The sequence below is a fragment of the Thermobia domestica genome, chromosome 3 (assembly GCF_964235325.1).
Source record: "Thermobia domestica chromosome 3, izTheDome1.hap1.1, whole genome shotgun sequence".
NCBI lineage: Eukaryota > Metazoa > Arthropoda > Insecta > Zygentoma > Lepismatidae > Thermobia > Thermobia domestica.
In genome coordinates this window covers 321,187,138-321,213,419 of record NC_137456.1, presented here as the reverse complement: position 1 = coordinate 321,213,419, position 26,282 = coordinate 321,187,138, and the positions used below count along the sequence as shown (strand labels likewise).

Genomic DNA, 26,282 nt, shown 5'->3' with positions numbered 1-26,282 from the left:
GTGCTTCGTGTTGATACTTACTCTATGTAGCTGACTTCCCTCCTCTCCATCCAAATGTCAGCCTTTTTCAATATGCGGATGATACGGCTTTTCTGGCAACGGCAAATACCATTCAACGCATCAACCAAATTCTTCAAACTGCCATAGATGCTTTCCTTGAGTGGTGTGATACGTGGCGACTCAAGCTTAACGCCAGTAAAACTCAAGCAATTATCTTTCTACCACCAGGCAAACGCAGTCGGGTCCATTGCAATCCATCCAACCTCAGTATTGAGATTGCAGGTACACCACTTGCTGCTAGCCCCACAGTCAAATACCTGGGCCTCATCTTCGATTCACATTTGAAATGGTCTGCTCATCTGAAAAGCCTTGCTCTAAAAGTGACCAACCGACTGAACTTACTTCGACGCCTAACTGGGACTACCTGGGGACTGAAACCTAAAATCCTACTTAACACCTACAAGGCATTTTTACGTCCTGTTTTGACTTATGGCTTTACAGCCTGGCTTTCCGCACCCGAGGCATACTACCGCCGACTCCAAATTCTTGAGCGCCATGCCCTACGCCTTGCCTTCCGAATTAAATTACCCAGCCCTACCCGGGACTTATATGACAGGACACCTTTTCCACACATTCTCTATCACCTAGAAGACCTCAGACTCAGGTACATTACAAAGCGATTCCAGACTCACCATCCATTGCTCTTTGATGCTATGCATCACGAAGCCACCCTCCGCAAACCTTCAACAATTCTCCGGCATTCTCCACTCTCTCTGCTGTTTACTCTGTTCCATTACGTTCTCCCACCAAATAGTCCTGACTTTCAACTTCTTGAAGACTTCCTCATTGCACTCCCCCCACCCTTCATCACTCCATCTCATGTTGCACAGTGACTTTCCCGCACTAACAGGGCTCCCCTCGTTTCCATTGCGTCCAGAGCAGCCCCTGGACAGAAGATAACACTCATTCGTCTCACTAACCCTCTTCTCTGTATTGTGTTGTGATGTCAAGTGCACCTCATAGTTTCATTATCATTTTCACCGATGCTCTGCTCTCTCCACTCTCATGTTGAATTGCTCGCCAGTGTATATTTCTCTTTTCCAGACCTGATGATTATGGTTAAAGGCCATAATGTCCTCTAATGATAATGAAGTTCAGATATAATAAAGTTAATAAAATCTCGTTTGCCTGACGACAGTAGTCCAACACCTAAAGTTCCTGTCAACTCCGCATCCCAAATAAAGGGCGTAACCCTTTGGGTGGGTGCTAGCTGCGGCTAGCAAAAAAAAACCTTCGTGTTGATATTGGCGCAAATTTCATCGACTCACCGGGGTATCCCGCACACCATGCCCTATTGTTCACAATAATCACGCAGTAATTACTGATATGGATAAAGCTAACACGTTTGCTTCATTTTTCAAGATATGTTTACATCTCTTCCAGCACCTACAAAATTCAATAAACCGACGTACAGATCCAACATCTGCTTCTCTGCGCCCATCTTTCAACCACTCTTTAGAACCCAATAATCAACTTACCACTCCGATTCAACCAGACAATATTCGCTAAACATTGCTCCGTAAACGCAATACTGCCCGAGGCTTTGATTCTGTTACCTATGTTCTCATCAGGCAAGCACCACCTGCTATTCTACTTTTTCTCAGCACCATATATACTTTCATCTTGAGAACTGGATTTTTTTCCAATCGACTGGAAATACTCAAAAGTTCTTCTAATTCGCAAACCTAAAAAGCCTCCATCTGATGCACAGTCTTATCGCCCTATTCACCTCACCAGTTGCCTTTGCAAAATATTGGAACGCATTCTAGTCCACCGCATTCACGCTTACCTTACAACTCATAACCTACTTTCTATTCATCAAGCCGGTTTTCGACATCATTTTAGTACGCTGGATCAGTTATTACAATACAACGCAGGTTTTCCTTCTTGTCTGGTAGCCTTTGATCCAGAAAAATCTTTTGACAATATAATTTTGATAGGTACCCTGATTTACTGTACACACTCCGTAACTATTTTCCACCATCTTCATATATCAGATTCATCCATTCTATTTTACTAGGACGACTAGCATATATCTCTATTAGCGGAACAATTTCTCATCCAATCTTCCTCCAATCTGAGATTCCTCAAGGCTCGTCACTTTCTCCTTTATTATACCTATTGTATACTGCCGACCTTGTTGTTCCAAACAACATCAGCATGTTTCAGTTTGCTGACGACACCGCCTTTTTAACGACGGCCCGCACAGTGCAATCTATCAGTAAAACGGCAATTGATGCATTCGTTCACTGGTGTGTTATATGGCGGTTAAGTATTAATTCTACCAAAACTCAGGCTATTGTTTTCCTGCCACATAGACGTCGTTCGCGAATATACAGAAATCCAAGACGATTAAACCTCCAAGTAGATCATACACATGTCCTGGCGTCAAATACTCTTGCTTATCTTGCTGTCATATTTGACTCCAAACTTACCTGGACCCCACACTTCACCAAGATCATACGCCAAGCGGAAAATCGGCTCAACCTCCTCAAACGCTTAGTTGGCACAACCTGGGAATTAAAACCGTTAACAATACTTAATACGTATAAAGTATTTATGTGCAGTGCAGTCACATATGGTCACACTGCCTGGAGACTTGCACCGCCAAACTTCTATCAGAAATTGGCTATCCTAGAGCGTTATACTTTACTCCTAGCACATCGCATCAGCTTACCGCATCCGACACGGTTACTTTATGAGCTGATTGATTTTCCACCTTTATTACATCATTTCGAACAACTTCGTACTCGGTACGTTTGCAAGCGAATTGACCAGCAGCATCCCACGTTACTTGATATCCTACGATACGATCGGGATCACGACGCACCCTCAATTTACTTCGATACTCCCCTACAGTACTTCATGACTCTTCAGTGTTGGGAAGTAACGTAACGCAAGTAACGCGTTACTTTTTAAGTAACGTTTCCTAGTAACGCGTTACAATTTTTCCAAAGTAACTGTAACGGTAACGCGTTACTAATTTTTAAGTAACGTACCTAGTTTGCGTTACTTTTTTCGCGTTACATTTCGGATGAGTAACTACAATATATGTATATTATTTTTCGGAACGAACGTTTCTTTCCTGTAAGTGAATTTCTCGGAATGGAGCAATGGAGCATGAACGATGTCACTGACCGACAGTCAGTCACCGGCACTCAAAGAATCAGTTAAGACCATAGTACCACTTGCTGTTTTTGGAAGATGAGGACAGCCTCAGGAAAATCACGTGTACTGATTGCAAGCACCTGGAAAGTTTTGTCATAGATTTTGACAGCTCCAATCTATTCACTGAGTGAACTACGAGTGCAATTGTATCGATAGTCTATTTTACTTTGATTGGTGTTGTTTTTATAAAGATGGAGAACGAAAATATTTTACCGTTCGAACATTTGAAAGATGCTTCTTCTTAAAAGCTGAAGATGATGGTGGACAGAATTTAGAAGTAAAGTGGTGCCCCGGCGGGAAATTTTGTCAACAACTAGTTTACCATAATTAACGATATAGAGTAAGGGGTTAATATGAATAAACTGTGTTCTGATGAGCAGGCCTACTTTATTACTAGAGAATAGTTTGTTGATGGTTTGTAATATTGTAGTTCTTTCAGGTCAGTTTGCGGATCCTAGAGTCCCGTAGATTATAGAGTTTGGAACAACTAACTTTAAAAAACATGTATCGATTTTAGAATTACTGGCAAGTTTTGATTCACCTTCAGTTAATGTGTTCTCATTTTATTAGTTGTAGTGTAATGTTTCTCAATATTCTGTATTTTCAATATTACATAACATTGTTATTATTATATAATTAGTTTAGCAAAAGAATATTAAGCAATCATTTTTTCTAACGCATATTCATGGGCAAGAGTCGAGCTAAAACTCGACTCAGATTCAAGTCGAGTTTTGAGTTGAGTTGAAGGTGATATTGTCGAGTCTAGTTCCGAGCCGACTCACTGTTTTTGGCGTCTAGTTTCGAGTCGAGTTAAGTTTGATAAATGGTTCGCTCATTTTAACTCGTTTTGAAATCATGGCCTGATTACACTGGAAACCGAAAGCCATGAGAAATGTAAGCTAAGCAGTAATATGGAATACTTTTAGTGTTGCTCACGAGAGGGGACACTGCTCGCATCTCTTTTCGTCCCAATATCGAGACCACAAGAGATTTTTTATAACAGACTCAGCTCGACACGGCTCAACTGAGCCGATGGCCCGAGCCGACTTGCTTGGGGTGAACCATCGGTTCGAGCTGGCTTGGTTGGAATGAGCCATTTGCTCGGTTCGGCTCATCTAGGCCGAAGGCTCTAGCCGACTGGTTGGATGAGCTGTTGACTCGGCTCACTTCTCGGTTCGGGTCGATAGTGAATGAGCTGTGAGCCGAGCTGCTCAAGTCGTTGACAATTCTAAACCCGGGCCGAGCAATTTTGAACATATTTGGCCAACGCCCTACAACTATTAACAATGTTTGGCGCGAGCCTGAATACTCAACCTACATCGTCAACCCAAATTCAGAAGCTCGTGAACAATGTCCTTGACTTCTAGACTTCATGACTACTGAGGTTGGAAATCAACTAGCTTTTTAGTATTCAAATACAAACCGCCTATCTTTCATGTTTAAACACAGTGTTGTTATGACAATAACAATAATAATAATAATAATAATAATAATAATAATAATAATAAAATAATAATAATAATAGTATAATTGATAACCTATATTGTCTATGCAAGATACTTGAAGAGAGTACTCGAAACTACCCACCAGATCTGGCTCGATTCCACTTGAAACTCGACCCGAATTCGAGTCGAGTTGGAGGAAATTTTTCGAGCCGAGTTCTCGAGTCGAACTCAAAGATGTGTTTCTAGTCGAATCTAGTTTCAAAGAGAACTCGCCCATCCTAGAGTGACCAGATTCTAACAAACGAAAAGTAGGACACAGGTATAATAGTATATGGTAGTTTACTGCGTCGGCAATATGCATATCCTTATTTCATTTAATGTTAACCTTAAGTTAACCAACATTTTTTTAAAAAGAAGAAGCACTGAACTAAAGTATTCCAGGAATTCAACACAACTCCAAATGCTTTGATGAATGACAAAATGGTTTATTTTTATGAACATACAGTGAAACTTCGTGTTGGGCTTTAAAAAAAAATTCGAAGCGTGGTATTATTTTAAGAAATAATAGAAAAATTAGACCGGCACAAGGGAACTTCTACAGGTACTTAACTTGATCATCACTAACATAAGTTGAAAAATAAACTTTTCCTACCTTACCGATATCTCAACAAGCCCTTCTCAGTAAAAGCAATGTATTGTAAAAAAAAAAAAAAAAAAAAAAATGGTTTGTTGATTGTTCTCCATTCCTAGTCTTTTGAGGAGTGTTAAAAAGCACAGCGGTTCATCATTCAGGAAAAGATTGAATTTGATTCAAAATGTTGTGAATAAAGAATGAAACATTAAGATATTGCAAATAAATTAACTCTGGACATTTCGCAGAACATTTAAGACAAGGATATTTCTCGATTTTCTAGGCGTCTTCGCAACACGCAGGACAGCTCTTTGAAAAACAGTACTGTACTGCGAAAATCAGTACGTCTGATCACCATAGCCCATCCCTATGAGTAACGCAGTATGGGATTTTAGTCAATGTTACATTATATGAAAATATTCATATGGCTGTCAAGTAAAAATTTGTCCTTGCATTTACAAAAAGCAATTCAGAACGTGCAATAATAATAATAATAATAATAATAATAATAATAATAATAATAATAATAATATTAATAATAATATAGCGGTAGTAAGAGTAGTACGGAAAATTGAAGTAATAAGATTTTTGCACATATTCAAAGTTTCGGACCTAAATTAACGCGTTACTTTCGAAGTAAAGTAACAGTTACTTTTTTGGGGCAAGTAACGCGTTAGTAACGCGTTACATTTTAAGAGAAAGTAAAGTAACTTGTAACGCGTTACATTTTTACAAGTAACTTACCCAACACTGTGACTCTTTATGATTTGCAACTAGATGATGTTCTAGTGGATCCCGAAATCTTTCCATCTACGAACCACGTGAACTTTCATTATTCATATACACATCATCTGCACCGTAACTACCTATTAACATGGGCTTCCTCTCTCTTCATCAGTTCCTGAATCGCCTCAGGAACAGAAGATAACTTGCATTCGTCAGTACTAGCAAATCCCTGTGATGTGGCGTTCAGAGCACTGCATTTAGTCTTGATCTACTTCTCACCCCACTGCCTCCTACACTATATTTATTGCAGTCTTTCATTCGTCATATCTCAGCGCGGAATGCTAATAAATGTATTACTTTCTACATATTGCTGTCTCAATGCTTATATTATGCTTGTACTTCATTATATGTTTTTTCACCATTCAATCACATCTCTGTATGTATATGTACTTAATAAATAAATAAATATTATATATTTGTACATCTCTTAGACCAACCACATTAAACTGCAATTTGACTTTTATATGAAGCACTTACCCGAAGAAACGGAAAACCCTTTAGCGGGACGACGAAAAAAAAAACAACAACTTGGTGTTGAATTGACACACAAGTGATACGGTAAAGTGGTAGTCGTTTGGTGTTGTTTCAACACCTCATTGTTTGCTGTGTAACTGCCTGCTAACATATCATCGCGGTTGGATAACGAAACAGTCGGTTTAAAAAAAAGAACACCACTTCATCGCCTTTATAATGTAAACCATTTGTAAATTGCTTTAAGAAACGTTTTACATTACTATAATTGAATCCATTTAGCTTATGAAAATCAAAAGTTTCGACTAGAGGTTGCTCCAACGACACTGGATCGAAATACTGTATATTAAATGAAACAGTAGACTTCCACAGAAACCACATTCATATTATATTTCTTCGAAGATGAACGAATAAGCCGATCATCGGTTAAATATTTATTATTTATTTTATTTATGCGCATTACCAGCATCTATGGCCTTAACTCTTTGAAAGACATAAAAAGGAGACTTACATTTTGAGTAGCACATACAGTAAGTACTATGTTATTTATCATGCTTTTCAAAAGACAAATATTTTGTTATTCCGAGTTAATGCTTGGTAAATATGAAAAAAGAAAACTTTGAAGTAGTTTGCGTTTCCAACCATCAATACCAAAGCGTACGTGAGATATGAGAAAAGTGGTTAGTGTAAGTGACCACCGCACTTCAAAGAGAGTAATGATGTCCCTCCACGTGCACAGTATCCGTTAAAGGGAGAGGGAAGGAAGTAAACTGGGGCATATATGTTAGATACAATCCCGATGTTTGCTTGGTGTAAATGAAGAAAATTCAGGAAAAACTTACTTAGGATGGATGACCAGAAAAAGCTGGTATACCTTTTTGAGGAAGTGTCTCCATCGGGAATCCAACCCGAAGGACCGCTCGTAGGAAAGGCGAGAGCGGTGGCAACTATGCTACGCGCGACCACTGGTCGGTAAAGAGAGGGTCATTAAGAACTAGTGCAGTGCATGAATTTTATTTAACATAGGTCCATTATTTACCTAATTTGTTATGATCTCAATTCTTTCAATTAAATATGAGTGTTGTTTGTACTCTAATGTTTGCAATAACACAGTACTCGGCTTTGCATTTAGGTTCTTAGTCTTTGTTGTTTAGAAAAGAAATAGCGATCACCTTAACAACTAGAAGGATGTAACGTTATTCTATTTCAGTGCATTGCTACAAGCTAGGAGAAAAGAGTTTATTTAGTGTACTAATTCTTGTAGGTCTATACAGCGTTTTCCCCTTATTTCGTAGAAAAGAATAAGTATTTACCAATGTAAGTTTCCTCAAGAACCACTACTGTTCTACATTAGTCACTTGTTCTTTGTTTCGCTTAATATGAGTTATAATGAGCGGCCAAGATGATCGTTGTTGTCAAAATTGTCAAATGTCACTTTGTCCTTGATGGTGCTCAAAATCAGAAGTTTTCATAACCATTCCATTCCTGGTGTAGACAATTTGCGATATAGAAGATAGGTATCTACATACCCGGATCGCTATCGTCTTGGGATTATGAAATCTCGTGTCAGTTAGCAAGCAGCATAGAGTGAACAGTAGCTGAAGGATCTTCAGTGTGAAATAATTTCCGATGTCCATTTGGTCAGATTCTGATTCTATATATGAATCCAGAGAATGTTTCTTGTCAAGTGAAGAGTGCTGTAGTCGGTTGAAATAGCTGGCACTCTGGGCGGTCTACAATCTAGAGCGGATGGAGGCGTTAGAAACTGTTGACATTATTGACTCAATAGACGCTGCGAAGTCTTGTCGTTTGTGAGATTTTGTCTTACTGGATCAGGCCGATGGTTAGTTCCTTACGTGCAAGCACTTCCTGCTACTCATGGATGGACCGGTTACCAATTGAGGGAGACCTGGATGCGTGTCATTCACATTGCGATCAGCGACTGAGCGTGGACCTGCCATTGGAAAATCGGTCCTTTGTCTGATGACCGGAAGTGTATATGTGTCAGTGTAGCTAAATTTTATCATGTGATGTCATGCCAATGAAAAGTAGTCAAGGTGCGACTATCTTGACAACCCCTTGGAGTGTAGCCAAGGTGCGACAGTCCTCTTGCCAAACCTGTAGGTTCGTTCATCCTTGGCTATATACGTCTGGCGAAACGGTACTCAGCAGTATGACGAAGAGGGAAGTTAAGGATGTGGAGAAGGAAGGAAAACCAAAACTCGTCATCATTTTATAGGTGGCGCTTCATAGTTTTAACAAACAAAGGTTGAGAAAATGATGTTTGCATACGGATTGTCTTGGATAGATTCATAATTAACTAAACAATTTATATTGAAAATTTGTAATAGCTTTTACTTTTTACTATGAAAATATTTTCTGATCAATATTTTCAAAAGTGGAAATTTTGCCATCTACTAATCTTATATACACCATGTTTCTCCTCATCGCCGAATCTATTTACTTATAATAAAGAGCTATATTTTCTTATCCCTGATGTCCGTTTAATAAGAAATTATGTACATCTTGTCAAATTAGTGTTTGACAACTGCAGATAAAACAAAATCCAATGCTGTATCACTGAAATAACTCCATATCATATTAAATGGTTGACCTAACTAATATAATAGAATAAAATATTCCTAGGGCTTTTTACTCAAAATAGAGTAAAATATTTATAATCCAGTTTGCTATTATTGTGACATTTTACTCCAAAGTGTGAGCGTGTTGAAGTGAGCACAGGTTTGTGTTAAACACAATTTGGGTAGTACCAAGCGATTGTGTTGTATTGATACATCCATTCTTTACTGTGTAATGGGATCCCGCTCTGTTAGGTCTGATAGTGTACTGGAAATCGACCTGCGCTGTGAGGGTTTAAGTAGCATGATATTTGTACAGCTACAAAATGCGCTGGATGTGCTTCGGTTTAGTTTGGAGATCACGTTTGTATTCCATCAGGTACTTTCCCATTACGCCACAATTGAAACATTACACAACTATGGGATACTGATACAAACAATCAAATATCTTTCAAATAAATTATTTTCCATTATAGTCTCGAGTATATTTTTTGCTTTTAATCTATTTCAATTTTTGTCCCTTCCAGATTCACTTCCGAAATGTAAAGGAGTGGGTATCCTTCAGACGAATTTTGCATCAACCGTTGAATTTATATACAAAGGATGGGGTATTGTTTAGAAGTAACAGGTGAGTGTTAGTATATATTATGTATGTGTGTTACTTTTTCCTTAGAAGGATAGTAGTTCGTCTGATTCCCTTATACTTATTTTTATTATGTTTAGGCTAGCTTAAAATAATGGGTCACATAATTTGTCAACAAAATAGTACATTATTCAATTCTTAATTAGATAATGGGAATCAGTGGCTACTATTCGAACTTAATTCCTTAGGGATTTCCCTAGAAATTGTAGGCGGCATTTAATAAAAAGGGAACAATTATCCCTTGAATTTGAGATATAGGAAAATAATGTGCTAATGGAAAACGCAAAATTACTTCTACCAGTGGAGAATCTTCCCTTTCTCACAGCCCAAGCAAAATATGAAATGAAACTTGTGCCTGGAATCTTGTACTACTATATCGACTGTAACTAATATGGAATATTTACCCAGGTTACTAATGGAATATTTAATTTAGTAATTCTAATGTACAAGGTTTCGGACAATTTCTTCCAAGTCTACAGATAGATTCATTTCAGTCCATTAGAGGACGAGTGATCTTTAAGTATTTTGATGTTATGAAGACCGACCGAACTGAACCGAACCAACCCGAAACTTATCCATTTACATCCCTGGATAGGGGCGATGGACCTCTAGTTCTTCAGCTGTTTTGTCCATTGGTTTGTATTTATAGAATACTAGTAGTATGGCTATTTAAGTAACCTTTTTTCTTCCCTCGTATACTACATGCATAAGTAACATCCTGTTTTCGGAATTGTTTTTCATAAAATAACGGTTGATGCCATAAAATAACGGTGTGACCTAGCAATATTTTATCCAGACGGAAACTGCTGAGCATGCTGGTGGCAGAAAGCTGAGACAGAAAGAGAGATCGAGTCCACAACATATATACCCTGTTTGGATATAACATTACCCTGTCTTAAAGAGTATCTATTAGTTTTGGAGCTATTCCTAATCTTTAAAAGATTGTTTCGGGGCAAAAATTGTGCAGCTTAGTTGACGTTTTTCCTTTCTTGTTGCAGTTGTAATGGTGAGATATACAAATCTTTGTTTCTGTCTTGTAAGATAGATATTGAGGACTTTAATATCTTCTTAACAGTAGATTGAATGAAATTGTGCAGAAGAAACAGTTGTGGTACATTCATATTGATGAGTAATAAGGAAGATACCCATTCCAATATTTCTTGATTTGAAGCTAAAGATTGCCGAGTTGATGTCCTCCCTGATGTTTGAAGCAGTCTGTTGCGTCTCTTTAATTGGATGTTGAAGCAGGTTATCGACATCAAATTGTTTGTTGCCTCTACTCTGTGATTGACTGGTGTCAATGTGGCCTAATTTAGTGCTGTTTTAGCTTTCTCAAGGACAGAATATTGCTGTTTTAAGCTTTTTATCAAAAGCTATGTTTGGTACTGATTTCGTGAAACCAAGATGTTTTGGACTTTTTCGATATTTGCTGTTTCCGGTACGATAGTTCTCCTTCCTGCAAGCAGCATAGGAATTTGTAGAACACATTCTGGATACCTCTACATCTGAAGCACATCTTTGAATTTTTAAAAACCGGACAGAATGACCGCATTAGAAGAAATTCCAATAAGAAGACAATCATACATTAGATCTGGATGATTCTACCTTGAGTAGTAACTTCTGAGTTTACACTTCTTACTAATTTTTTTTTTGTCACATCTTCGGGTGCCAAGAAAAAGTTCCAATCAGCGGTACGGGACCAAGTCTTGATTTGATTCGCACTAGGTTGGATAAACGAATATTTTTGTCCTGCTGCTCCTTTTGAACCTGTGCTAATTGCATTGAAATACGCATACCCTTTATTACATACATAAACGTATGCTTCTTTAACTTTGACATCCACACAGTTCGGAGGCGCTTTAGATACTGGCAGGAAGAGATCCTCTAATTAAATAGGCTATTGGTTTAGTAGAGGTGGACAGAGATTTACATTTTAGCTTCTTCAGTAAATTTCTGTGCATTTAAAAGTTCATAAAGTCTTTTTTTTATTTGTTGGGAAGCTAGTTGTAGCATCAAAGAGATGGGATAATTGTACAGTAATGTCTTCCAAACATGACAGAGCAATGGACATACTTTGCTTGTATAGATTCAGAGAATCCGTGTGTAGAATGCAGAGCTGGTGCCATATTTTCGATGTTAGTATGAGTATTTTAATTTTGGAACCAGGAGTATGGATCCAGGCGTCTTTGTAGTCTTATTTTTCACGGTGTTACTACTAACATTTATCACTGGTTGTGTAATCGTGAATGGAATTTCTTCTATTGAAACCTTCTTGAATAGAAAGTATTTGTCGAAACTTGGAATTCTTCTGAGTATTAACTGATGGGGTTTCTATTTCAGTCTCAGAGTCTAGAACTGACTGTGTTGAGTGGGACTTTGTTCGTTTGTTTGTTTTTAGGGCTCCGAGACCACCAAATGTTTCTCATATGAAGATATAGAGTAATCTTAGGATGTGCATATGTAGCATAACACTGGAATGCAACTGTCGCTGTCTGTCTACCTGGTTGTCGTAACTGATCGTACCCCGGTTTTGACTCTGAGCAGTGAGAAATTATTTATTGCACTCCAGTTTGTTAAACTCCAAGAGTTGCCGTTACTTGAGTTGCTTTGCGAACTCCTCATACTATCGTCTGCAAAGATGGAATCTGATTGATTCTCATTACCACCAGTAAGATCATCACTCGATCTCCATGTACGTGACCAACAGTAGCCTGCATTTCATCCTCTTTGTACAGTGAAACAGCTCACATCTACCACGCTTCTTTGAAGCCATTTATCTCCATCTTCAGCTCGCCTGACCTAGCATTTTTGTCTCCGCAGAAGTTCAAAGTCATTATCATGGAAATCGTAGTACTCCAAGCACGATTACTCAGAATTCCGGTACTCTGCAAAGGTTCTTATAGCCTTTTATGGAATAACATGTATCAAATCAAACAAAGGTTTATACGTTCATAATAGCTATAAGTTTATAACAAAATTTTCCTGCTTTTGTTTTCAAAATTAAGTCTGCTACCCTAGTCATAAACAATTTCCTATTACACCTCTCATAGCTTGGTTTCTGGACCGAAATTATAGTTTTATCTTTATTGTCGTCAGTGCTTTTTAATTCTGAACTAAATTCGCGAGAGATGATCTATGTAAGCGTCAATAAAATATTTCTATTTTTACTATCTATCTATCCATGTAACTAACTAACTCTATGGCCTATGGAACCCGGAGATTTAATGCAGCGTTCACAACAACTCTCCATTGACTTCTATCTTTAGCCAACTGGATCCAGTTTCTACTTTGTATTCCTATTTCTGCAAAATCCATCTTAATATTGTCCTCCCAGCTGCACCTACGTCTTCTTCGATTTCCGCTTGAACTTCCAGTTAAAACTCTGAAAGCTTTCTATTCTGGCTACATGAACTGCCCACTTGTACCTCCTAGACTTAATGACCCTAACAATATTTGGTAAACGATATAGAGCTAAATTATGTAGTTCCTAGTTATGAAGTTTCCGCCAATCCCCATTGCCGTTCCTCTTGGATCCGAATATTCACCTCAGGATCTTGTTCTCAAATATTATCAGTCTACGTTCTTCTCGCAGAGTAAACGACCATGTTTCGCAAAGATACAGGACAACATGCATTTTAAAAATATGCTTAATATATCTATTTTAAACTTTTGTGTTTCTAATTAATTAAAGTATTGTATTTCTGTTTGCTATTTTAGGTACATGGCCATTGTGATTTGCAGCTTTGATTTCCGCAGTTATCCATTTGATAGACAGCAATGCACTCTGGAAATAGAGAGCTGTAAGTAATTTGTAGCATTAACAGAGTAAGAATTTTGCAGTAGTGAGAAATACTCAACAACATGTATAGATTAATGTACGAAATCCTGGAAGGAATGAAGCAATCCCTCAATTAATAATGTTGGAATAAAACTCCCAGTAGTAAGTTACTGATGTGACTAAAGGGACTCTAGAGTCAGAAGCTTGTAAATTAATCACAATAATTCATATGCAAGGTATGGCTGCACTTACGGAATGTTAAAACGCAATTAGAGTCATATGTTAGCAGTATCTCTAATACCACAAAGTTAAATGATGTTGTTCAAACACGTGAATACTCTATGTAGAAACATTCCAGCGTGAAAAAGCTTTTTCTTTTCTTTCAAATCCCGCTTTGACTATACCGGTCTGTTATCTTGCAGTGGATGGGTTATCATATTTTAATTTTTTTGACATTTTAATTTAAAGAATCTCCTAACAAAATAAATGGATTTAATATGATTACTAGGACAACATTTTGAACAAGAATATCATAAGGGTTCTTAGTAGCTCAGTAATAGAGCGCTCATCTCTTGCGTGGGGTCTCTGGTTCGATCTCACTCTCACAAAGTGGGCATTCTTGTAGACACACATCGTATGCAAAGGGGTTTTATCGGGGTTCTCCCGTTTCCTTCCACTTTTACAATTCCACCATCATTATCCATCGCATCTGACCGTCTCCCTTAGTCTCTGTGCATAATCGTAGTAAAAAATGGCATATATTAATATGTGTCTATTACACGTAAACGTAAAATACCAAATGTATTGTCAGTGTGTGCAAAGTAATGGCAATATAGTCTTACAAACATATTACCTTTGGAGGTATCTACAACTGGAGTAAGACGGATATGGCAGTGCATATTCAAGGAATTCCTGTGTTAAATACTTTGGTTATGATTGATGTGTTTCTAATAGTTAAGAACAAAAGCATAATATATTACAAATTTGACTTTGATTCGAAAGGATTTATTTCAAAAAGAAATACTAGGGTATACATAATATAGGTTGTTTTCAACAGATGCAAAGATCATAATGCAATTTACGTCTACTTGATATCTCAAACAGTTGCAGAGATATGTAAACATGACTATACTACCCGAAATGATGTGCTGTAGGAAATTTATTTAAATAATTTTTGATTTTTTCTTTCTATAATATGAGAATGATAGTCTTTGTATACAGTATGCGGTAAAATAAAACGTACTAAAGTTACATCATTGATATATATTTATTTGTTATACAACATAATGAAACATAAGAAATGTCAAATGGATGACAACTAAATGTAACTGCACCTTTTTATTTTAAATTTAAGAAACGTCACGCCTGTACATTATGCGTTCAAAATGTTGACTACTACGACATACACATTCTTCATAGCAGTCCTGCAGATCGATGAACATGCTAATGAACACAGGTTGATGGAACGACAAAACAAATTATCGAATCTTCTCTCTTAACTCCGGTAAAGCGATAGGGGATTAACTGTTCGGAAAATTGCTTTCTTCAGCATTCCCCATCTGTAGGCATCTGCAGCCGTAAGGTCAGAGGAGTGGAAAGCATATGGAAAATCCATTCCACGGTTAATTAAATGATGCCCAAACTCTTGTGGGCAGAAGGGTAAATGGCTCACTTGCAGTTTGGGCAGTATTTCCGTCTTGCTGCATCCATTGTTGTAATACAAAATTTTTGGTGTTTTAAAACCGCACAAATCATGAAAGAATGGGTAAATAATCAACTGTTGATTGATGTAGTGATAAAGATACACATGACTTTCATCACTGATATGTTGCTGATGAAATCTTTATATGACATAATTACACTGTGGAGCAATACCGTAATACAATAGATGTGCGTGATCACCTTCTGCAGTGAGATTTTGCCCCACACCGTATGAGCGGCAATAGTGCTAGACAATAAACACTTTCTTTTCTGTTGTAACTACCATTATCTTCGCGCCAACTGCACACTTTGCTAGTCCACATACATGTAGCGCTCACAGCTCATACCACAGTGCATCTGAATCCGTACGTGAATTTCAGTACTGTTTGTTTTGTTTCATACTATAGTTGTAAATAGTCTTTGACTAGGTGGGCACTTTGCCCCCAGACTCTTATTTTGGCTAGGCCAACGACCTTGCATTTTCAAACTTTGCTTCCGTGCTTCGCATGGCGACAATACGTATACGACACTATTCTTTGTAAAAAATATTAAAACCCTTCTCCCTTATAATACGCATTTCGATAAGAGAGAAATGATTTTAAAAAAAACATCTCAGCCCAACCGCTGTGTTCAAAAACTCATTTTAAATGATTCTCCCGTTATCCTTCTAATGGTGAGACTGACAACCTTGAAGTCATCTTTATATATTGGGATAAAAATTAGAAATTACATTCACTTCTATTCTTGTTGAAAGGGGAATTTCCGGGAACGCTGTGACATATTCCCAGTTGTTTTTAATAAGGAGTTTATATACCAAGTTTCATATTTCTAATATATCTCTAATCTTAAAGGATTTCGAGATATAGATTTATATTTTTATAAGAATTGCAATCCCGAAACTTTTCTCTCATTTTTTACCTTCTAAGGGAAACATCAGAAAACGTCGCACATGTCTTTAATTACATTAAATGAAAAGACTAAATACCAAATTTTGTGATTCTAATCTTGAGATATTTCAAACATGAAATGAAATGAAATATTTCAGTTTAGTGTCCAATGATTATGCCCTTTAGGCTAAGGGTGATTAAGGCAAGTGAACGATGATAAACTATCGTTTTTAATGAGATTGTGAGTGAGACACTTCTTTCTTACCAAAGTTGTTTTCCCAGTATCTCTTGAGCCATGTGATCATTTAAAATTTTCAAGTTAGTTCCCTGGGCGCATTTATTGCATACTTGACGATGGAGACGAAACTAGGAGTTGAAAATATTTCTCGGAAGGATTTGTTTCGATTTTTTTTGAAGATAAGTGTCATAACTAAATACCTTTATGTTTTTCAATAGACTAATAGATCATTTTGCCACTTACAGCATTTGATACCTGAAACCGCTCCCGTGAGCTTATAAACATTGTTGACGTTTGCAACACTACTTAAAGTCTGAAATGACGCTACCGTTACAATGATAAACTTTGGAGTTACCTTTCAGTGTAATGCTTAGTGAAAAAATTGATTGGTTAGTCAGTTAGATTTGAGTTTAGCCTCCCGTTTAGAAGCGAGAATACATAAGACGTGGACATACAGATTAAAGTTTAATCCGAACCACATGAGATCCCGCAGGGAATGGAACCCACGCCAAAGCTGCATACGCTTTCCACAGAGCTACGAGGAAATTCATGAGAAATAAGGGAGAGGAAATAATTAAAGTTATGCTTGTTAGATAACAGTTCCACACATATCGTTCATAGAGCGCCATTGTAATTATAGTCATTAGCATACACACTTCTGTTATGGAGACTCACGTTCAATTTCCAGTGGGAGCACATGAGGCATGGATCCCTTGTTAAGCTATTGATCCATATATACCATCGGTTGTGAATTAGAGGTCTGCACGGGCCGGAATTTACAGACCGGCCCCGGCCCGGTTCGCGAATTTATGATGTAAGGCACGACCCTAGTCCGAAATATGTTTTAGCATTTAGGCCCGAGCTTGTGTGATAATCAAATGAACCCGAAATAAGCCCGAATTACAGAAACGTAATAATTGATGCAAAATTGTATTTTTATTTAGAGCAATTAGAAGTTTAATTTTGCAGTTGTATTTTAAAAGTTCTTCAGAAAGAACGATCCAATATATATCGTTCTACAGTATATTTACAAGGTTAGGCAAAAGAAATATAGTTGTATATTTAGAAATTTACGGCCCGAGCCCGGTTAGTGCCAGAAGTGATATATGCTTTGGACGCCCGAGTTCGGCCTGCGAGCCGGGTCGGGCTTAAGATCGCGGGCTCGGCCCGAGCCCGTGCAGACTTCTATTGTGAATGAGCAACTAAGCCTCCAAATCAACTTAGAGATAACTATTCCTAATAATTTCCACATGTATGATAAGGTCTCGATGTCACTGGACCATGGGTCTCTTTGAGTCGTCGTGTCTGAATGCTTTCGGATCAGGAGTCACGGACTCTATATAACTAACTACTACTACTACTTCTACTACTACTACTACTACTACTACTACTACTACTACTACTACTAATAATAATAATAATAATAATAATATATACTGTAATAACAATAGTCTTATTTACAGATTCTAAATCGACCAAAGACGTTGTTCTATTGATGAATGGTGTGAAACTAGACGACAAAATGCCGTCTCTGCCTCAGTATGATATTCATAATGTGACTGGGATAGATTGCGCTCTCGAATGGACGCTGGGAGATTACTCAGGTTAGTTAGCAAACATTTCTGTCTTCTACATTCATACATGTAAAATTTATCGCAATTTAATTTCAGCGACTACTTGAAAGGAAAATAACAAAATAACAATCCATTTTCCTCTGGATGAGTCAATATGTTCTTTCTATTCTATCATGGTAACTATACAAAATCGAAGCAATTTTAATAAAATCCTTTCTTTCTTGGAAAAACACCAACCCAACATTTACATGTCTATGTAGCCAACAAGTCAGTTGGCATTAGCAGTTTATTAGACTCTGATTTGACTAGTAGAGTACCTACTTTACTAGGATAAGTCATCTAATACTATATGTGATGATCTCATGTCAGATGAAGGTGGTTTCAATTTAAGCTGTGCTGCTGTTAGTACTAGTTAATTCATGTTAATTGAGAAGCAATGGATATAAAACTTCCTACAGAACAGCGTTTTTTTTTGGATCAAAACATCCAATGTATTTCAATCGAAAATGTTTTTGTAATCCTTATATCTGGAGAACTACGTATAGTGTAGCCAAACCCAAACTATCAGTTAGCTCAGTATGATGTGCTTATCCCGTAGAAAAAACGCAAACTCGTTCAAAAAGTTTGTGGTTCCTGATATAAAAGATAATTATTGGTCGAGATTGCAATCTTTTGATCCATTTTTAGTTTTCATAAAATTCTTGTTTGTATTGAAAATATGGTGCAAACATGACTATAAATACAACGATGTCTTTCTGATCTTAGTCCAGTGAACTTTTGCGCCTAGGTTATACTAAGATATAATGTTTTATTCTTGAAAGTTCGTGATATGTAGCAATTGAAGGAAGGAATTCAGTTTACATCTGAAAACCTGCATTATCTGAAAAATTTTGCAAATCTTAAGTTTCAGTGTTGCGCAGATGTGAAATTTGCATTCAACAGAATGAAAGCCACTTTGAGCATCTTTTTTAGGCATATCTTGTATGACTGAGCACTATCATTCATGTTTTATGGAGATTGTGTGTTATTTATGTCCAGGGCTGTAGTTGAGGGTACACGACGGTATACGCCGTATACCCTCTTAGTTATCAGAGTGTACCTTCTGCTTCAAAGCATATAATACTTTCTACTTTTGTTTTATTTATTTTTATTTACTAAATCAGGCCATTATTCCAATGATAAAGTGACTATATCACCAGACCAAAACACAAAATTGTTAGTTTTAGGCTATGGGGATAAATCGATGCAAAATGGAGTATATTTTTTCTGAGTCGATATCCTAGCGTTTTGAAGGTCGATGTTTCTGATATTTCAATTGCTTAAAACCTTGTTCTCTGCTAAAGGGAACCAAACTTATTTGATATTTTAAAACTAAGGTATGAATATTTTCAATATTATGCTAATGTTAATACGCAAAGAACTTTGAGCAATACAGAACCTGTTAGTTGAAGAAAAAAAATGTCAATGATTTTATAGTGTTAAATTTGGGGAAAAATTTCTTACTTCTGGCACATCAGGCGCAAGTTTTCTGTTCCTTCTCTAAGTGAGTTGTTTTCTTCTCCATACTTACACACATTTATGTCATTAATGGTATGATTTAAGTAAAGAATGCCATCAAGTAAACAGCATGAAATGCTTTTAGATTATACAATAGTAAATATCCTTTTTATTTAAATTCAATTAATTAATTCATGGGTTGTACATTGTTTATTAAAAATGACTTCTATGTCCTTTACGACAATCATAGATGATCACAAAACAGCGTATACCCTCTCAAAAGTTTAGGACTACAGCACTGTTTATGCCACTTTTGGTTTGTGCTTCACTTATACATGAAAATTCCATTCTTTCAACTGATTTATGGGCCAGTGTGTATCACGGGCGCCCAAAGAGGGACAGGGGAACCTGGCCCCGCTGGCTCACGAAAATATAGCAAACCAAGTATATTAAATACCAGAGATACCAGGCGTACTATAGCAACCATGGAGATGCCCCTATGGAAAATTTTCTTCGGCCACCCCTGGTGTGTATTCCAGATTTCTCACTCAACACCTTCTTTGTTTATATCTTCTTTATTTCAGATACTTACGCCTGTGTTGGTTTTACTATTCATTTTGAACGTAGATACACATTCTACCTTTGGAAGATCTATTTCCCGTCCATTATTCTCGTCTGCATTGCATGGCTGTCTTTCCTAATTGACACGGCGGCTGTACCTGGGAGAGTAGCTCTTGGCATAACTACGCTTCTCACGTTGTCTACGCAGTTCGTATCTATTCAACAGTCCTTACCTCCTGTGTCTTACTTGAAGGCTGTAGATATATGGATGTTCGTCTGTATGGTGAGTATAAAGATAAGACTTTTTAACTGTAAGTATAAAATCAAATAAACAAATTTCAAATTTTCTATGTGTGTTTCAAATCTTAATTTCACATCAAAGTATTACAATACATATGTTTATGAGAGTATAGGGCTTTCAAGTAAATAGTTTTCAGACTTACTTTGACCGATTCAAGAAATCTAATACAAAGCAACAATTAACAACTGCTGAAGTAAAGTAAAAGCCTTCCCCTATTGAGATAGGACATGAAAGCTCAAGGGCACTTTCTGGGTTGATTGGAAAGGAGAAGGAATGGGAACGTCAGTAACCCGGCCATTTTTCTTTGCCACGATAAACATTAATGGCAAAGATGAATACACCACGGACTGCCAAATGTGATAGAAAGCGACGAATATTAAGAAAGCAACGTAAAATTAAGAACAGAAACAGAATCATGGAAAGAAAAAACAATGTTGAAAGTTATTAAACCGAGAAAAAAAAATAACATAATAACTAAGGGTAGATAAAACTTAAGACAGCAACGCAGAATAGGAAGAAACAAAATGACGAAATAGGAAAATATAAAAATACTAGAAGCGAAGAAGAAATGAAATGCCGAAGAAGACTCAGAGAATGTTGCAGTACAGAGCACCAAGGAAAGGACAAGAACACCTTATTATTGGAACAGGGACAATCCACTAACGCAGCGATTACTTCTACATTAGTATCGGTGGTCTATCAGTGTATGGCGGAGCATCTTGGATGACTGTTGTTAGACCGCATTTCTTTGATGAAAAGCTTACTGGTAAAATGTAAGCCTCATTTGTCAGTGACCTGGGACTAAAAGGGATAATCTGCCAATACATGACGACGAAAAGCGTTAGACATTCTCGCTATTCTCTGAGATAACAGTATAAAGAGGATTCGGTAAAATTGTGTCTAGTACTCAGAGAGACAATACATTCTTCACAATATGAGCGACCAATAGTGCAATAAATAAGAATAAATAAGGTAAATGTGGACGATAAAGTAGAAACATTTTGTCTCTGCAGCCATTACACGAAATATCTGTCAATATTTCAAAATGCGTTTGACATCATAGCATTTATATTCGTTAGCCTCTTTCTATATACCTTGCCAGTGAGATCACATTTGATAATAACGGGAAATTTGGAGCAAGGAAGATAATGTTCCAACAGATATGCGACCAGGGCGATGTGCTTTTCAGTTCTGTCAGTGTGTTTGCTTCATGGCCTTACACCTAGAAGACAACGCACATATAGAACGGAAGATAGAGCTGATTGTTTTTTACGAGAATGTCTTAAACGAGAACCTACGTATTTACTGATGATTTTTAACAAACTCACTATAATGCTTTGCAAATCGACGGTGCTAATCGAATCAGTGCTAATCGACACACGATGTAACGAAAGTATTTGTAAATACATGATCGAGGGAAAGCCTAATAGGAGTGAGTTTAGCAGTAAATACTGATAGAAGGTAATACAGAAAATCTAATATGTTCATTGACATATGACAAGAGTTGGTTCAGCAGAATTCCCATGTTTTAGAACAATTTGCATGAAACACAGTAAAAGCGGGTTGCAGCGAAGGCTGTTCGTGGAAATAAAGGCTGCATATTATGGACGGGATGCAATTAACTCAACTCTAGCTATTTTACTTCTCCGAATTGTCCCAAATAATCATTTTTAGAAGAGTAGGTGAACACCAAAGTCCCATTGGAACGAGCAAAATTCCATGTCCCGCCGAGGATTCAATCCGGTTTACACGGTAGGAAGGTAGGCGTCTCATCGATAAAGCTTCACGGGATCCAAATAATAATTACAATAGAAGAGGAAATGACAAAGGAATATGTGATGCGGGAAAAAAATAGATAAATATCTTCCAACTATTAAAAAAAGATACACATACGTACATCAAAATTCCTTAACCCTTTCGGTCCCAGGAGGGATAATTTTGATATCGGGATAATTTGTTTGGTCAAATATGGTTGGACAATAGTTTATCATATTAGTTTCTTTTTCTTCTGGGTGTTCAATTTCCTTCTTAAATTTCTGTCCAAAGTAAAATATTCGAGAATTTTAGAATTTCGAATTTTCTTTTCTTTTTTCCCCCTGTAGCTTCCTTCGTTGTGAAGAGATCTCCTTAAGATTTGTTAGGTAGATACCTTGGATGGATACCTAATCACTGACATGAATTGGACAGGCCCGCACGCAGTGTTGCAGTCTTGAAATTCGGTTAGGGAATTTTTTGTAAATTTTTACCTCTACATTTCCCTCTCGATGGCAACATTGCAATGTAACTTACACCAAAATATAATCACTTCTCTCTTCTAAAAAAACTAAGTCGTAACCATATCAATCGGGTGATTAGTTTTTGAGCAATAAGTCAGTAACTTAAAATATTCAATAAGCGTGGGAAACTGACATTCAAAGCTCTATAGCTCGACTATGGTGAATGATAGAGCTAATGCGGCATGGTCACGTCAAAGACACCGAAGCTGCTGTATTCAAAAATGCTTAGGTCGAGATCGTGCAATTCGTGCACAAGGGATTCCCCAAAGGAGCGTAGGGATTCCCGGATAATCTGTCAAGAAAGATGGGTCGAAAAGGATACGGATGAATAGCTGTCCCAACTGCTAGCAATAATGCGTCTGTACTAAGTCGATATCTCGCACAAGCACAAAATGGCGAACAGTTTTATACGTGCCATGTGTGGTTGCATAACGCGCACTAAATAAGAGTGGGGAAAATATGAAAGGAAAATGTGAATAATTTAGTACAAATGTTAAATACATGATAGTACACTGTCCTGTTCATTGTACGTATAGACGCGTTTAATAAAGGGAATAATCATGAAACGTACTAAAATGTTGTACAAACATCACACTATCATTGTTTTCTTTCATGTAGTTTTGTCATTGAAAGCAAGTAAAACTAAGGGGAAAAACCGGGGGATATGGGTGCTTTCTTCCAGGCAGAAACTTTATTTCATTTGATGATACGAGCCGAGGATACTTTTTACGAGAGGGGGATTTTTCCGCCATCCCATGTTAATTTGACCACTGCCAGAGAACAACAGTAAAATATCCGTTTCTTATCATTAGCCGTAATGTGCGTTACCCGAACATTGAAAAAGAACAAGGAAAAACAATTTATCAGGAGGTTTGTTTTAGTCGCTGCTTCCGATGTTTTGCAGGACTAGAATGCTTAACATGGCGTATTGTTATCGTTTAGAAAATATTTTGTTTTCACAGACGGTGCTATCACCTGAAGTACACCACAGTTTGCAGGTTCGATCACAAGCATTTGTTCTTCCTTCTGTCGTAGAAAACAATCGAAGGTAAGGAAAGTATAAGACAACCCTACTAGAAGGTGTTGTGGAAGGTGGAAGGTCATTCTTCATGTGGTTTTGTTCGTAGCGTACGAGTTCCTTAGTGCAGTTTGTGCTTTGCTTGTTCGAATGTGAGATCAAATGGAGTATTCGATAGCAGAACTTGCGCACATGATATTTGTATACAGTCAAGCAAATGGCAACAGTCGACAAGCTAATAGGTTATATCGACTGAAATATCCAGAAAGAAGACATCCAGCCCATACTATGTTTGCCAGACTTTTTCAACGCTTACGAGACACGGGGAATTTACAACCTCAATACTACGACCAAGGAAGACGAAGAACCACAAGTACTCCGAACTTTGAAGAACAAGTGCTTGACCGTTTCACCCAAGACCCAACAGTAAGTACCCGGAAAGTAGCACGTGAAAGGGGAGTAGCACAAGATACTGTTTGGAAAGTAGTACACGAGCAACAGTTACACCCCTATCACCCGCAGAGGGTTCAGGCCTTACGTCCAACTGACTTTCAACCTCGCGTTCGGTTTTGAGAGTGGTTTCTCCAACGCTCTGTAATTGATCCACAGTTTGCTTCCTACCTGCTTTTCACCGACGAAGCTTGTTTTACGAAAGACGGGATATTTAATAGTCACAATAGTCATGTATGGGCAGACGAAAATCCTTATGCAATTGTGGAAAGGGGCCACCAAGACCGATTCGTTATAAATATGTGGGCGGGTATTATCAGTGATCAGATAATAGGTCCATATTTACTACCACCACGATTAACTGCACCAGTGTATACGAGATTCCTGCGAGACATACTTCCAGAGTTATTAGAGGATGTCCCTCTCGGTGTTCGTCAACGGATGTGGTTTCAACATGATGGCGCCCCAGCCCACTTTTCAGCTAGTGCTCGAGAGTATTTGAATCAAACGTTTCGTGACAGATGGATTGGAAGAGGCGGTCCTTGTAATTGGCATTCACGTTCCCCAGATTTGCATCCACTTAATTTTTTCTTGTGGGGTCATGTCAAAACACTTGTCTATGAAACGTGTATAGACAACGCAGAAGAACTTAGCACGAATACTCGCTGTCTGTGATACTATAAGAACAGATCCTGGGTTGTTACAGCGGATGCGTCAGATCTTACTGCGACGCTGTAACGCCTGTGTTGAAGTAGAAGGACGCCATGTCCATCACCTATTGTAGGATAATTGGGAGATTTGTCTCGTTTACAGGTAATTGATGATGTTCTTGGCTGCATTCAATCCTGCTGTAAAATGTTGATTGAAGACATTATTCCCATTCTTGTGACTTTTGTTTTTAGGAAACAACCTCTTTTGCATTATGGTTGTTTCGCTCAGTTTTGTTTATTTGTTTTCAATGACAACAATACATGGAAGAAAGACTAATAGTGTGATCCTTTTACAACATTTTAGAACGTTTCATGACTATTGCCTTTTATTAAATGCGTATGTTCAATGATAGGACAGCGTAATATCATGTATTTAACATTTGTACTAAATTATTCACATTTTCCTTTCATGTTTCCCATTCTTATTTAGTGCGCGTTATGCAACCACACATGGCACGTATAAAACTGTTCGCCATTTTGTGCTTGTGCGAGATATCGACTTAGTACAGACGCATTATTGCTAGCAGTTGGGACAGCTATTCATCCGTATCCTTTTCGACCCATCTTTCTTGACAGATTATCTGGGAATCCCTACGCTCCTTTGGGGAATCCCTTGTGCACGAATTGCACGATCTCGACCTAAGCATTTTTGAATACAGCAGCTTCGGTGTCTTTGACGTGACCATGCCGCATTAGCTCTATCATTCACCATAGTCGAGCTATAGAGCTTTGAATGTCAGTTTCCCACGCTTTCGGCACCTTGTAGCTCCGAAATTATGTACGTTGGACAAAAGTTTATTTGAACTGTTTTTCTTGTTTCCGTGTCAGGAATCATCCCTTAAATTTTGTAACATAGTCACGCGGTCACCCTGTATATTTATTATAGGCAATAGTTGGTTAATGTTATACTGAAGGTATTGTTTTGTTTTCTGTAGACAACAGTTTGCTAATGTCTTCACTGAAATAAAAATTCGGCGACTGCGCATCAAACAAAAGAATAACGAACTCCACAGGCATTGCTCCGGAAATGATATTAATATTACACCTAACAAAGGTTGACTGATTATCGCTGTACTCCTTATTTGAATGTACAGATCCCAGCAGTGAGAAAATGAAATGAAATCTTTATGTTTTACGTCCCACAGATATGCCGACTAGGCTAAAGGAGACGGTGATGATGAGAAATGAATGAAATAGTGGAATGAAGAAAGTGGGAGGAAACGGGACAATCCCGAGAAAACCCACGCACACGGTGTTTGTCCACCAAGAAGTTCACTTGGTGGGAGCTGGAATCGAACCAGGGACCCCACGCACCAGAGGTGAATGTTCTACCACTGAGCCACAGGTATGGTGGTTTAAAAGGACTATCATATACTTATTTCTGAACGAATTTCATGATGCATGGTTATTACTCATTAATGTTATATTGCTGTTTGAGGTTAAATATTAAAACGTAACAAAAAAGCTGCGAAAAGTCATTATGAGTTAGGTGGCTCAATTTTTGTTGA

General features: G+C 37.7%; 1 protein-coding gene across 1 annotated transcript in view; it reads left to right on the top strand.

Annotated features, from left to right (window-relative positions):
- Positions 1 to 26,282, top strand: part of LOC145682298 (glycine receptor subunit alpha-2-like) — a 43,044-nt gene that overhangs the window by 10,399 nt on the left and 6,363 nt on the right. Inside the window, exons 5-8 of the mRNA XM_081753875.1 lie at positions 9,668 to 9,768; positions 13,501 to 13,583; positions 17,851 to 17,991; positions 20,043 to 20,302. Coding sequence (XP_081610001.1) covers positions 9,668 to 9,768; positions 13,501 to 13,583; positions 17,851 to 17,991; positions 20,043 to 20,302 — 585 coding nt within the window. The remainder of the gene's footprint in view (positions 1 to 9,667; positions 9,769 to 13,500; positions 13,584 to 17,850; positions 17,992 to 20,042; positions 20,303 to 26,282) is intronic.